Source organism: Excalfactoria chinensis, chromosome 18 (genome assembly GCF_039878825.1).
Source record: "Excalfactoria chinensis isolate bCotChi1 chromosome 18, bCotChi1.hap2, whole genome shotgun sequence".
In the NCBI taxonomy this organism is placed as follows: domain Eukaryota; kingdom Metazoa; phylum Chordata; class Aves; order Galliformes; family Phasianidae; genus Excalfactoria; species Excalfactoria chinensis.
Genome location: NC_092842.1, coordinates 5,703,903 through 5,717,755, shown reverse-complemented (window position 1 = coordinate 5,717,755; position 13,853 = coordinate 5,703,903). Strand labels below are relative to the sequence as shown.

Genomic DNA, 13,853 nt, shown 5'->3' with positions numbered 1-13,853 from the left:
TAGAGCGGAGCGCTGCGACATGAGAATTCAGAACCAAAAAAAAACAAAACCAAGTGATAACGTGTTGAAACATCAAATGATACGAGCTGTTATTTTCTTGTCTCGTCGTCTCCAGAAGTATTTGGTTCAGATTGGAGCTAAAGATAACCCAGGGCGTGCAGCTATAACCCGTGGGCACCGCGCAGAGGGCTGTGCCGTGTGTTGGAAGCCCTTCTCCTGCAGAATCATCATCTTTGCGTTATCTGATGATAAAACTTGCTGCTTCCCCACTGAATTTCTATCCGAATTAATCTTGGGAGATTTTTTCTTTTGCAAGTTCCAGACCACAAATAACAGCGAATCATCATTCTTTCTTTCTTTCTTTCTTTTTTTTATTCCAGGAGACGTGTCTAAAATTTGGCACGGCACGAGGCTGTTCTTTCCAGGGATGAGTAATGTAACACAATAGCTTGAGTTTAATTAAATTCAGCAGCTTTTGGTATGCTCCGATGTGCTTCGTTCTGCAGGGAGAATTGATTCCGCCCTGCTTTATTAACGGGCGCTAATAGCGTGCTTCTCAGCTGCCTTGCAGCACTTCCCCAAAATCACTCCCTGGGTTTGATCCCATTTCACAGATGGGAAGCAAAGCTCAGGGATGTGCCCAGGGAGCAGTGCTGGGGAAATTCGGGTCACACGGTCAGCTCCCACCGCCTCGGTGCAGCTCTGAGTAATGCTGGTTTCATCCCTCTAACCCCACTGAAGTCCACGATGGATGTGTTTCCAGTTGCACGCGAGCATCTTGCAAAGCCACGTGGTTTTCTTTGGATGGCCCCGTGAGTGCTGTGCTGATGTAATGTTATGCTGGGCGTCAGCCTGAGCCTGTCGGAGCTCATGGCCAAATAGTGACCCCTGGTGCTGGGGCAGTCCTGAGGTCAGGGAACTGGGAGGTGTTAGAATTACCAGCCCTGAAGGTGTTACAGAGCTGAGGAGAGGTGGCACTGAGGGGCATGGCGGTGAGCACAGTAAGATGGATTGGGTTTGGGCTTGGAGGTCTTAGAGATCTTTTCCAACCTGGATGATTGGTGATTCAGTGACTTGCTGTTCCCTGGGGGGGTGGCAGGGATCACCTGTAGCACACACAGCCATCTGTAATTGAAATGGTGTGTGGCCAGTGCTCATCCCAGAGCTCTGGAGCAGGGCTGCACTTGTACTTAGTTAGCTTGGGGATATCCATTTGGGTGTCAGATGGTGAGCAAATGTTAGTAAGGAAAGGGGTGCTGCTGGGATCCTACGGATGAGGTCTGGGCACTTCTAGTTTTGTTCTCTGGAAGGGTTTCTCGTTGTACATGGGTGAGAGGTGGATGTTTGGGATGAAGGCTCTACTCACGACCCATGAGCTTCAAGCAAATGGCACATGGTGCAAGGGCATGCCAGTGGGACCCACGAGTCAGACTTGGCCAAAATTAGAGGAGCTGAGGCCAGCTGCTAACTTAACACAGAAACTAATGCCAAAAGCTTGAAGTCTAAAACCTTGGTGCAGTCACAGGATTCTTTAGGGTTTCTGACTTGCTATGATGTTTTCTTCCAAAAGGGATTGTTTGGAGGATCTGTACATCCAGACGTGGGGTTGTGAGTTACTGTGAGGCCTAATTATGGTTCATAGGATTTTGGATTGGATTGGATCACTGCATCCAATTGGATCATTGCATCCAACTCCTTGTCTCCTTGCTGGTTGTAGATACCATGCCATGAAAATGCCAGAAGCACTCAGCACAGCTCTGTCCATCCCAGCAGAGCTGGAGAAGCCCATTTGTAGCAGCTTCAGGCTCTGTCCCTTTTCATTTATTACAAAATCCGTTGCAGAAGGGGCAGCAGATGGGAGCAGCTCGGGTTTCATGGGTGTCACATACCCTTTTTAAAGCACTGAAGTGCTATCATTGGGCTTGGGGAAATGGGACAAGATTAGCATGCTGGCATCCAGCTCTTGGTGAGTGCTGGGCCACTTCCCATGGGTGTTTGCTAAGGATGCATGTGGCCTCACAGCTCTGCCCATTGGGTCCCAGGGGAGGGCTGTGAGTGGGATTTTGCCACCCTGACACTGGGCTGGTGTTGTCCTCCAGAAATCAGAATGGAGAGAGAGGGAAAACAAAGGATTAGTTGTGCTGGGTTCATCCTGCTCTCATACATGGATTTGAAGCTAAGATGCTACTGTATAAAATCATCTGTGTAAAGCTGCCCCATCCATGACCCTCTGTGATGGCATCCAGAGGCGAACAGCTGGCTTCGGTTGCTAGGACAAGGCACCCAGATGCTGAGATATGTTCATAAATAAATCTTCCTGCTTGTTGCTGTTGGAGAGCTGCAGCCTACCTCATTATCCTTGAATAATTCAGAGGAGGGAGAGGGCAGGCAGAGCCCAGACCTCTGCTTTCCCCATGGCCAGAGCTGTGCAGTGGAACCAAGGGTGAGGATGCAGTGTGGGATGGACCTGAGCTGAGTGCTTTGTGCATGAGGTACCTCCTGAAATATGCATTGATTATCACCCAGGAGTGCTCTCCACCCGTGGGCTGCTCCTCCTGCCTTTCCTTGCACTTCCAGGGTGCTCCATGGTGTGCCTGTGTGTGAGCTCTCCATCCCAGAATAGTGCCAGAAATGCTTTGTAAGATCACAGGGATGCTCTGCAGTGGGGTGTCAGCGCTGATCAGCTGTGCTGGTTCTTGTCATCAAGATGAACTCCCTGACAAATCATTTTGTCTTAATGTCCCTTTAAGGCTCTCAAACACATCGCATCGATCCTCCTTGTGTTTTCTTCTTTGATCTCTGGAAATGATGCTGTTAGATGCAGCAGGCTCCGCCTGTAAGAGCTCTGCTCTGGGAGGGATATGGTCATTAAGAGCCTTTTCCAGCAGTGTTGGGTGTCGTTGGGGTTTTTGCTCTTCATTCATGAAGTACAAATGGCTCAGCAGGTGCTTTTCGGTAATGGATTGGAAAACAAAGTCCAGTGCTTAAATAATGATTCTAAACGAGAGATTTGTTTTCGAACAAACCTAAACAATTTGGGATCTCTGCAAAACTGTTGGCTTTCAGTGATCTCAAAGTATTTTATTCATTACTGTTGGGCATTTCCAGCTAATGCGGTCAATACTGCTGATGGAGAGTAGCACACCCAGGGGTCTGTAAGGATTTTGTAGAGAATCGTAAGCTCTTTGTGCTTTATTTCCCATGTTTTTGCTATTTTGTTATCTTTTTGTTCAATAACAGCACTCAGACTGGTCATAGATAGCATGGCAGCTCTTGGGAGTTCATGGCTGGAGGATGTGTGAATATATAAAGCAACATAAGCTAAAAATAGGGAGAGTCTTTAAATAGCAGCCCTAATGAGCATGGCTAGATTAAATTGTGCCATTGCATATTGGGCCTGGTGATCAAGAGCAGGTGGGCAAGAGCTGCCTGAAGCCAGTGAGATGTCCCTAGGTGGTGCTGGAGGCTGCAGGAGGGCAGCTGGTCTGATTCCCCTGTTTGGGGGTAAAGGTGAGGAACAGTGGGGAGGTGATTGCTCTGCTGCCATGGCACAAACAGGGGGAGCATCACTGGAACCACACGTGGTTTTTGCATGGGCATCTGGGGAGAGCAAGGTGCAAACCCAAGGCAACCTCCAAATAGCCATCCTTCAGCTCTGAGTTTTAGATGGTTCATATGGTAATCCTCCCCTTGCTGTGACCTCCTAATTGCATTCTGAGCATCCCTCTCTAGCCATTACATTGCAGAGATTCAGTTTGTTAATTCTTCTCCTGCACTGACACTGACTCTGCTGTGCATGGTCGAGGTGAGAGCTCCTTGCAAAGCTGCCATCACCCAGAAACTCTCATTAGGAAATGTTTTCCTCTTTGCTGCCTCCATACCTTACATGAGGGGGTTTTATCACAGCACCTGATTACACCTCCATCCCAGCTTTATGGTGCTGTGATTTTGCTATTCTTTATAGCTCTTTAACTTTAGTTCTGCCGTGGTGAGTGCAGGAGAAGGAAATAGGGATGAAAAGCAAAACATGCATTTAGAAGAAAGTAGGTCGTGCCTCATGATGGATTCTTGCTTTTGCTTTAAGCAGAGGTGTTTGAGCAGAGGTTGCCTTTGGTTTCTTCTCTCCTCCTGGGCTGTGTGGGTGCTGCAGTTGGTGCTGAGGGTTGGGGTAATCCCAAATGGCACAGCCCCATCTCTTGGCCTCATTGCTCTTCCCCATCCTTGCCCTGGCACCTGAGCCTGGTTGGAGACAGCTTGCTCACCAATGCAAGGCAAATTCATGCTAGAGGCTGGATTCCCACCCAGCAGATTCAGGGGCTGGTCAGGCTGTGTATTAAATCTTTCAGGAGAGGTGATCTATGGTGAAATGGAAGGTGGGAGGGCAGGGGAGAAGGGCACGTGTGGGGGCAGCAGGAGGTTCACATGCAGCCGATGTCACAAGGTGCATCCAGCCCCATAGAGCCAGGGCCTCATGCCAGCAATAATACATTGCCTTTAATTAAAGCAATATTTTTCATCTCCTTAGTATGTTATTTGATTATTACTTCAGAACGAGCCAAGGAATTCTTGCTTTTCCCTGCACTCCTCTCCCTTTCTCTTTTTAATCTATTTCCCCCCTCTCCTTCCTTTTGCCCTTCTGGTGTCCTTTCTCTATCCCCCCAAGGTTTTAGCTTCTTTCAGCTGTTGCAGTGTTGCTAACATGAGGGAGCCCTGCATTTGTAAGGACTCCCTTGTTCTGGTCCTGGTGGCTCTCATGGCTGGTGGTGCTTTTCTAAAGTTACCTCCATCCCATCAAGGCCATCACCATCCCTGCAGGCATTCAAGGCACACGTAGATGCAGCACATGGGGGCATGGTCAGTGGGCATGGTGGGGATGGGTTGGGGTTGGACCTGATGGTCTCATATGTTTTTTCCAACCTCTGTGATTCTATGAAGATTTGCTGGATGCAGATTGATTTCCTAGCAGGTTGTTTGTACAAGGCCTGGGGTGCTGCTGGGCAGTGCAGCTCCTCATTGCAGTGCTCAGCTGGTGCCCCACAGTGATGCCCCCCTCACCACCTGCTCCTTGTCCTGCTGTGCCAGCACTGCCTGTGGGGAGCAGCCAAGACAATGTCCTGGTGCTTCAATAAAAACAAATGTGTTTGCAATGTATATTCTGCTCAGGAACCAGCTCTGTCTGGCTCAATGTTCCGGGCCAGGCTGAGTTCAGTGGGGTTCAGGAGCACCAGTAAAGCTGTTCCCATCTCCTTTGCAGACCATTCCCTTCAGAGGAGACCACGGAGAATGATGATGATGTGTACCGGAGCCTGGAGGAGTTGGCTGAGTAAGTCCTCACCTTTGTAGGGAGGGAGGGCATGGAGTGGGAAAAGTTGCAATTTAATTCCAGCAAAATCTGATATAGTCTGACAGAGTCTGACAGTGGGGCCTGGGGAGCCGGGCTGGCTGCTTTGATCATCCTGCCAGGAGATTGTTGGGCTCTTATGACAGTCTGTCCTTTCCCACATAGAGCCCTAGGAGACATCTCTGTGAGTCAGGCTGGGGTCAAGCCTTTGGGGAACACCCTATCCTGAACCTTAACCCAACTGCTGGGCCCCCTCAGCTGCAGAAGCCTTGTCTGTAGTCCCTGTGGTGGGTTCCAAGTGCTTCTGTGTTGGGGAATAACCCACAAAGGTCCTGTGTGATGCAGTACACACACCTGCGTGATGTATATTTTTGCAAGCAGCATGGTTTGCAAAACTAGTTGTGAACGCACCAAGGAGTGCAGCACGCTCTGTGCAGGGCAAAGCAGCCAGTGAACCCTTTGCTGGGACAGGGATGCCCCAAATCAGTGCCAGTCCCTCACACACAACGCTACGTGCTCTGGTTGGCATCCTGCATCTATATTTATCTGCCACTCCGGTGTCTGTATTTGCTGCCCTGAGCTGTGTTGGTGATATAACAGGCTTTTAAACAACCTTGAACTAAAATGTATCTGCTGAAGTGCTGGCCCGATTGGAATTTGATGGCAGTATTCCCCCTGGCTCTGGCAGGGCCAGGGCTGTGCTTATGAAGAGCTCTCTGTTTCATACAGAGAGAGAATCCATATGGGTGGATGTGCGGATTTACGCAGTTAAATATTATCGTTCCACAGCATAAATAATAAGCTCCTTAATCCAATGAGTTCCTTATGGCTTCAGTTATTACAAAAGTAAATCATAAATTGCCAGCACAGGAACAGAGGATACTGCCATCCCCTGCTTGTGGTTTGGTCCCAACTGCTGCAGTTTAATACAACTTTAACTTATAAAAGGATCCTTTCAAGAATAGCATTCTTCAACCCCCTCCCTCCCCCCAAAGATCTCAAAATCCCTTTCACTTTGAGTTTTAAAATTCCTCATTCTTACACACGCGAGTGCTTCTAATTGGAGAAACGTTTGTGCACGAGCTGACTTGGCCTTGTAGCAGGTTATACTCTGCACTGACCCATGAGCGTATCTGCTTCTAACTGCTTTGCTGCTGGCTGTCATTGCAGCAGCCCTGGGCTATGGGATGAGGCTCTGCATGCATTGGGGTCTGAGAGGCTCAGAGCTGCCCCATCTGCTCCTCATCCCTTCACTTGAGGGATTCTTATTCAGCTGCTCTTTATACCATCGCATGGGGGCAATGGGGAAGGCAGTGTGTAAATAAGCGTGGGGATAGTTCACAAAGTCCTTCATAGAAATCAGTGCTTTGTTGTGCAGAGGCTCAACCTATGAGCTGGAGATATAATTCATCTGCAATAGGAAAAATAACCCCACAGAGCCTCACGAGCCCCTTCCTGCCCTGATAAAGGAGCGTCTCTGCAAGGAAGCTTCTCTGCAGCTTGCTGCTTGCTCTGGGCACCCGTGTGGCATGCTGGCAAACCACAGGGCTGCATGAGAGGGCTCTTTCTTAACAGCTGCCCATCTTGAAGCAGCAGAACAAGGGCATCATTCATGGGCTGGGAGTGACTCAGTCCACCCCAGCAGCTTTGCCTTTCGTATTGCTCATCGCCCAGCAGCCCCAGGGAGGTGAGTGAGTCCCAAATGTCATGTCAGAGGCAAGGAAATGGTTTGCAAAGCAAGCAGTAAAGTGACCCAAAATGCATGGAATATATTGCTGCCAAACAGCAAAGCCACACGCAGCAATCTTCTCACTTGCAAAAGAAGGTGCAGAAGCGCCATGTGCCCACGGGCAGCACATGGGAGCCTGCTGGGTACAGAGGTGCTTTGCTCCTACCTTTGGGGCAGGGCTCATTTTCCATGCAGATTATCCTATCACCAACACTGGGCTGCCCATCCAGGAGGTCATTACAGCCAATTTCACAGAGATAACTACTTATTTTCTCCTTTTTTTTTTTTTTAATGAAACAATTGGTGATGATAGAAAGGGGGAAGGAGAACCCAAAGGCTCAGCCATTGGCCAGATGGCAGCCTGGGAGCAATGGGGCAGATGGGGAGGGCTGGCTGCTGCTGGTGCTTTCCTTCAAAGTCTGTCCAAACAGTGCCATTCATTAGGGCACAGGCCTGGTCCAAAAGCTATCCCTCACCATGAGCTCCTTTGTTATATTCTTGTATTTCTTTCCTTGCTGTCACCGGTTTATCTTTGTTGTATCTCCCAAAGCAACGATGTGATCAGCAGAATCTCTCAAAAGTATTAAAGAAAGAAGGAAAAAAAAACAACAAAGAATTGAGAAGGCGAGGTTTGATGATAAGTTAGCTGCCACTTTTCTCATTATTTTTTTGTGTTGGAAAAACCACACACGCCAGCCAGAAATAAATGGCTTTGCAATCCAGGACACTCAAGCCATAGGGCTTGCACACATCTTTTCTTCTTCATCACTTGGTTTTTGTGTCCTGCTTGGTCCATCCCTAAGGTTAAATTCATTGCTGTAACTCTTTGAGGCTCCTTTTGGAGATTATAAGGTTCCACTTTTCTGCCCACAGGGCTGGGAGTTTGGGTTTGGTTGTTGGATGTCTTATTTTAGCTCCTTCTCCCTCTTCCTTTTGCCCATCCTGGTGGCTCTGGGTTTTTCATCAGCAGAGTGAAGCAGTGCTGTGGTATGGGTGGGTTTTGGCATGGTTGGTTCACTGTGGTGGAGGGCGTTTGCACAGAGCAGTCATTGCCAGGGAGGAAAAACTCAGCCAACAGCACTGGGTATGCCTGAAATTGCCTTACATAAGAAAAGCCTTTACTCTTTTTTGTCTTGAATGAGCTTTCCTGGCTGGGCAAGATGCTGCCAGACCAATGATGATTATATCCATCCTAATAACAGTAATTGCAAATGCTGGTGTTAGCTCTGGAGGGAGGACAGGATCTCTTTCTTTACCCCAGAGCTCTCCATGAACCTCCTAATGCAGGCTCTGATCCCTATGGGTAACTCTCAGAGTCTGCTGCTGTTAGTGAAGGTGTAAATTCCTGGTGAAGACAGAGGAGAGGATCTGACCTCAGATCACATCTCAGACCATGCCCAAGCTGTGCAGTCAGTGTGTAGCATGCTCAGGATGCAGAGCCTATTGCCATGATAAATGCTCAAAATCTTACTCACTCCTTCCAGCATTTCAAATGTAGAGAGCTCATAGGTTGCTGCTCCAGGTGAAAATGACCCGATGCCTGTTCTCTGTTTTAATCATAGGCTGTGAGCAGTGCATCTTTTCACTTCTGGCAGACAAAATATGAGTGATGGAGTGATCAGAGCAGCGGTGCCAGCAGCTGGGCAGGCTGCTCCAGGAGAGCTGCTCCATGCTACTTGGCTGGGTACCAGCAGGCTCTGGTGCTTGTCAGCAATACAGCAGGGACGTGCGTTCGTAAACAAGGCTTCACCCAGCTAAAATGAGATAGAAGCATCTTTCCTATTAGCTCTAGGGTGTGGGAGCTGCCTGTGTTTTGGTCCTGGGGCAACGGTTGGATGCCGATGCATAGGGATGCATTGACCAACTCAACCATATACTTCCTAATGCCCTTTGAGCAGGGAAATGATGTATGGAGAGGCAGCCAGCAATCCGAGAAGGGAAGATTAATCAGGAAGCAGGAGTTACTTGCTCTGGATGAGGAGAGGAGCTGAGAATATAAATATTGGTACAGATAATAACGGTGACGGCAACGCTTGGGAAGGGGAAGATGGATCACCAGCTATTAGTGGGCATTATTACAGCAGCTGCAATGCATCACTATGGAAGAATGGGATGGATACATCATGCCAGTGAATTTATTTTAAATCCCCAAACTTTTATTAAATAAATCTGCTTTTAAAAATAGAAAGAACTCCATTTAGAAAAGAAATAAAGATCAGTTTTTTTGCAAACAGATGTGCTCTGCTGCTCTGTGGTACACTGTACTGCATGGTATAGAAATGGTGAGCACTACAGTCTGAGCACAGCTTTACACCTCAACATCTTTGTATGTAATTAATGCCCGTCTTACCTTCCTTAAGACTCATGTGGCAGTTAAATACTGAGCACCATCACTTTCTAATGTCCCCTCTGGGTGGCAGATGACAGTCTGTGCTTGCAGGAACTTATTGCCGTGGTTGCTCTCCCTCCCTAGCAATGAACAGTTGTTGGCTTCCCCATCCCATGCCAGCAATGTGCCTCCCTGTTGCCTCTCAGTCTCTCTCCTTCTCATTGCAGTGAGCATGATCTGGGGGAGGATATTTATGACTGCGTCCCCTGTGAAGATGAAGGCGATGATATCTACGAAGATATCATCCGGGTGGAAGTTCAGCAGCCCATGGTAACTCTTTACATTTGTTTTTTAGAGCTGTGATAGAGGGGGGAAGGGAGAGGATAAAATTAAATGAGGGATCCACGAGTGATGGGGAATGCAGCAGGGGAGAGAAGGGCTGCCCTGATTTCTGCTGGCACAGATTTGGGAGGAGCTTTCCATCACAGTATGAGCTTCCAAATTGTCTCCCATCCTCTGAATATCTGTCACCTTCATGTAAACTCTAATTACTGTCTGCTGCAGTTTTGCAGACAGCAGTGGAGCACAACTGCCCAGAGCAAAACAAGCTCAGTGACAGATCCCCTCCACACCAGGCATGTAACAGTGCTGGGTGGCACTGGGAGGCTGCAGACTGGTGCTCAGGTCTGTCTGCAAGCAATGTAAGGACCACAACAGCACTGTCCATCACTTAACACCTTGTCCACAGCTCCCTGCACACCATCAGCCAGCCTGGAGCCAGGAATTGGGTGCAGATGTTCCTAAGGAGCCTTGCTGAGGCACATGGGGCTGTCTGCAAGCAGTGCCAGGACAGCCTAGTGGCCAACAGTGGCTTTGCCATTTTGCTCCTGGCCCAAGGGCTGCCACTTGGAGAGGTTTTGCTAGGAATTTCTGCTACAGAAGGCAAAAATAGAGCAATAGTCCCACTGTGTGGGTGCCCAGCAGCCAGCTGGTGCAGGATTAGGGGCACCGAGGGCAGTTTGTAGCTGTGCCCTCTGAAGTATTCTGTGTGTTCTTTGACGTTGCTGGGTTGGTGGCTCTGGCTCCCTTTCCTCCCTGTGTTCGAGCAAGAAATCTATTTTTAATATGATCACCCACATTCCTGTCTACATATGGGATTTTTCTTTTTTTTAAGCTTTGTTGCCATAGCAAGTGTGTAATGCTAATTGGTTTCTTGTGTTTCTGCATGCTTCAGATTAGATACATGCAGGTAAGACATTAATTAAAATACTGGGTTCCATCGAGCTGATAGGTCCAAGCCATGAAGTTCCTGCCTGGTGTACAAAAGATGATCATTCCTTTGCATGGTCATTAATCACCTCCCAAACCCCAACACTTCCCAGCACATATTCTCAGCTCCTCTTTGCAAATCAAAGGGTGAGAGGAGTAGCTCCAAGAGTTGGGGCTTTAAGAAAGAAACATGTATGTGTGATCAGATCTGGCCTAAAACCATGAGAATTGGCAGCCATGGCAGGGAATCTGTGTAAGTCTGACGTATTATTTATGACCCATTTAGGCTCTGCTAAAAAAGAAACCAAAATGAAAGAAAACCCAACACCAAAACAACAAAACAACAAGCAGAGAGAGGGGCAAAGAGCATTTCTCTTTCATTTCTTCTTCAGCTGATAATCTCTGGTGATGTAGTTATTATAAAAGGGAAAAAGGCAATGCTGTCTGTGTTGGAACATATTGAATAGCAGAGCTGAGGTCTCTTCCCATGGTTTTGGGATAAAAACTCTGTCCTTTAACCTAAACCAATGAGGGTGCTCCTCTGGCTTTCCTAACCTGCCCTTGTTCTGACTGTGCCATCTCTGGAGGCAGAACTGGAGCTGTGCCACCCTTCAGACTCTGACCATGCGTTGTTTTAACTTTCTCTAGAAAATGGGCATGACAGAAGATGACAAAAGGAATTGCTGTTTGCTAGAAATCCAAGAGACGGAGGCCAAATACTACAAGACACTGGAAGATATAGAGAAGGTAAGCACTGAGCCATCTTTTCAATGCAAACCCTTCCACCTCGTCACTCAGTCCTCCATTAGTAGTGGTCATTGGATGGGAGGTGGCTGATGTGACAGAGCAGCATCGATGCTCGCGTGTAAAACTGCAGCAAGAGGAGGAGATGGGAAACCCATCCTAAGAAGAACAGTCAGAGCCAAGCAGTGTATTCCTTTCTGATTGCTGCCTATTGGAAATAGACTGAAAAATAACATATTCTGTCCCCATACCCTGGGGTATGAGCTCCAGCTCCATGCAGCCGGGTTGCCTGGCTGATAAGAGCCAGGTTGCAGATAGCTTATGGCTTTGATTGCTGCTGAATGATTCGATGATTCCTTTCTTCTGGGTGTTTATCAGAAGTGCTGAAGCTGCGCTGACTTGTCATTGAAACTAATTGGATTAAAAGTAACGTGGCGCTGCTTGAGTTGCTGGGTTTTAATTGGTTTTGATAAACGATGGTCGGGCCTTCCTTTGAAAATAAAATGAATGGTGGAGCTTTGGGTGCTGCCGGAGCCCGGAGGTGATTTTGTCTCCAAGGAAAGCATCAGGAATGGAGAACAACAGGGAAAATGAAGCTGATGTTTCTCATCACCCCAACACTTTTGTTTCACCCTCTTGTAATGCTTTGCCTCCATCTGCAACCTGAGCGCAATCAAATGGCATTTCCTATTTTCCGAGCAAATATCTTGATGTGTGCATATAGTGCTTTTTGCTTTGAAAGCAGTCATAAACCTGCTGTTCCGGTCACATTACTGCTTTGACATCCTTCACAAAGGCTTGTGGAGGTGTAGCAGGTTCTAATGGTGTGTGAAGGGCTGCAGGGTCCTGTCTGCAGAGCATTGCATCTGGGCTTTTTGTAGTTAAGAGTAATGTATGTATTTCAGTTAATGTGTATTTGTCCAGAAAGGCATTTCCAATGTAATCATGTCAATTTTTCAAGGGCCAAACTCTTGTGAGAGATACAAAGAGCTGAAGAGATAACTTGGATAACTCCTCACAGCTGCAGCTGATGGTTGCAATGTGATGGAGAAACCATCAGGTTCATCATAAGGAAATCACAAACATACACCCCAAACAAAAATAAAACCAACCCTTTTATTCACTCTTCTCTTCCAATCCCCTTTTCTTTGCCTCTTGCAGAACTACATGAACCCATTGAAGCTGGTACTGACCCCGCAAGACATGGAAGCTATCTTCATCAATTTGGAGGTAAAGGCACAAATTGCTTTCAGTCTTTGCTCTTTTTGTGGCATCTCAGCTTTCGTCCTGCTTAAGGAAGGCTTTTGGATTGCACGTGTCTTTGTGTGTTCTCCTGGACAGGCTCAGCCCTTTGTGTGCTGAGTGGCTTTAAAAGATATTTTTAGTGCTCATTTTAAAGTTAGGGATTATGTGAACTCCAGGTGAGGAAATAATGGTATGAGGTGGATACTGCAGACCTGAGGCTTCACCTGTGTGTGTTATAGCTGTACTTAGCAGTGCATTGGGAAGTCAGCTGGGTTATTGCAGAATTAAAGCCCACTGGGTATGCAGGATGGAGTGCAGCACGGAGCCCTCACTGGGCTGAGCACACTGTGGGCTCTATTGGCTTGTATTGCTCATGGGCCAGTAGCCATGCACAGGGGGCCTCAGTGCATATAGCTGCATTGGTCCCACATTGCACCTTCTGGTCGTGACTGTGTAGGGCTGACCTCACTAGGATGGCTTATTTTCACATCAGCTGTATAGAGAGCATGACTGCCTGAGGAAGGGGTGAGCGTTCACTTCTGCTTGCCCACTCGCTTTGGGTTTGTGTAAACTATTGATTGTTTCTTTGTTTTTAGGACCTAATTAAAGTGCATTTCAATTTCCTGCGAGCCATCGATGTCTCTATGATGTCTGGAGGAAGCAGCCTGGCTAAAGTATTTCTGGAATTCAAAGAGAGGTAAAAGGAAACACAGCCTTCAGCTAATTCCAGATTAACAAATCAGGGCTATGAACTGTAGGACCCATTTTGGACCTCATGTGCATCTCAGCACAGCGATTTCCTATCAGTCATTCAGCAGCTAGGTGCTGTCAGGCTGCTGTAGCATCACCAGGTGCCTGCGCTTAAATACCACGTGTAGACAGAGGTGGCTGGGAGGGGATTAAGGCGGGAATGTTCTGTTTGTGGTGGACCAGAATGGAGCAAAGCCTCCTCACCTTCATGGGCTTTAGTGCTGTCTCCTCCTGCAAACCTTGCAGGGGCTCGAGGGCAGGATCTGTCCTTGCTGGAGACGTCTGTCTGGTTAGATCAAAGCAAGGGTTAGCTATAAAAAAAGTCATGTCTGGCACTGGTGTTGTCCTGCATCCAATGCATGATGAGTAAATGTAAAAGTTGCTTTCGCAAACATAATAGGTTCTGCGTTTTGGCAGCTGCAAGGAGGAGTGTCCCAGAACACAAA

At 47.7% G+C, this 13,853-nt stretch overlaps 1 protein-coding gene across 7 annotated transcripts in view; it reads left to right on the top strand.

Moving 5' to 3' along the window:
* The window catches only part of VAV2 (vav guanine nucleotide exchange factor 2), a 96,725-nt gene that overhangs the window by 64,546 nt on the left and 18,326 nt on the right, over positions 1–13,853 (top strand). For 4 of the 7 annotated variants that reach the window (XR_011905522.1, XM_072352440.1, XM_072352442.1 and 1 more), the window contains exons 4-9: positions 5,255–5,323; positions 9,627–9,729; positions 10,634–10,648; positions 11,317–11,415; positions 12,574–12,642; positions 13,254–13,354. Coding sequence is in view for 6 of the 7 variants with exons in the window: in XM_072352440.1 (XP_072208541.1) it covers positions 5,255–5,323; positions 9,627–9,729; positions 10,634–10,648; positions 11,317–11,415; positions 12,574–12,642; positions 13,254–13,354 (456 nt within the window). In the remaining variant the exon portion in view is untranslated. The remainder of the gene's footprint in view (positions 1–5,254; positions 5,324–9,626; positions 9,730–10,633; positions 10,649–11,316; positions 11,416–12,573; positions 12,643–13,253; positions 13,355–13,853) is intronic. The other 3 variants (XM_072352443.1, XM_072352441.1, XM_072352439.1) reach the window with 1 other exon arrangement.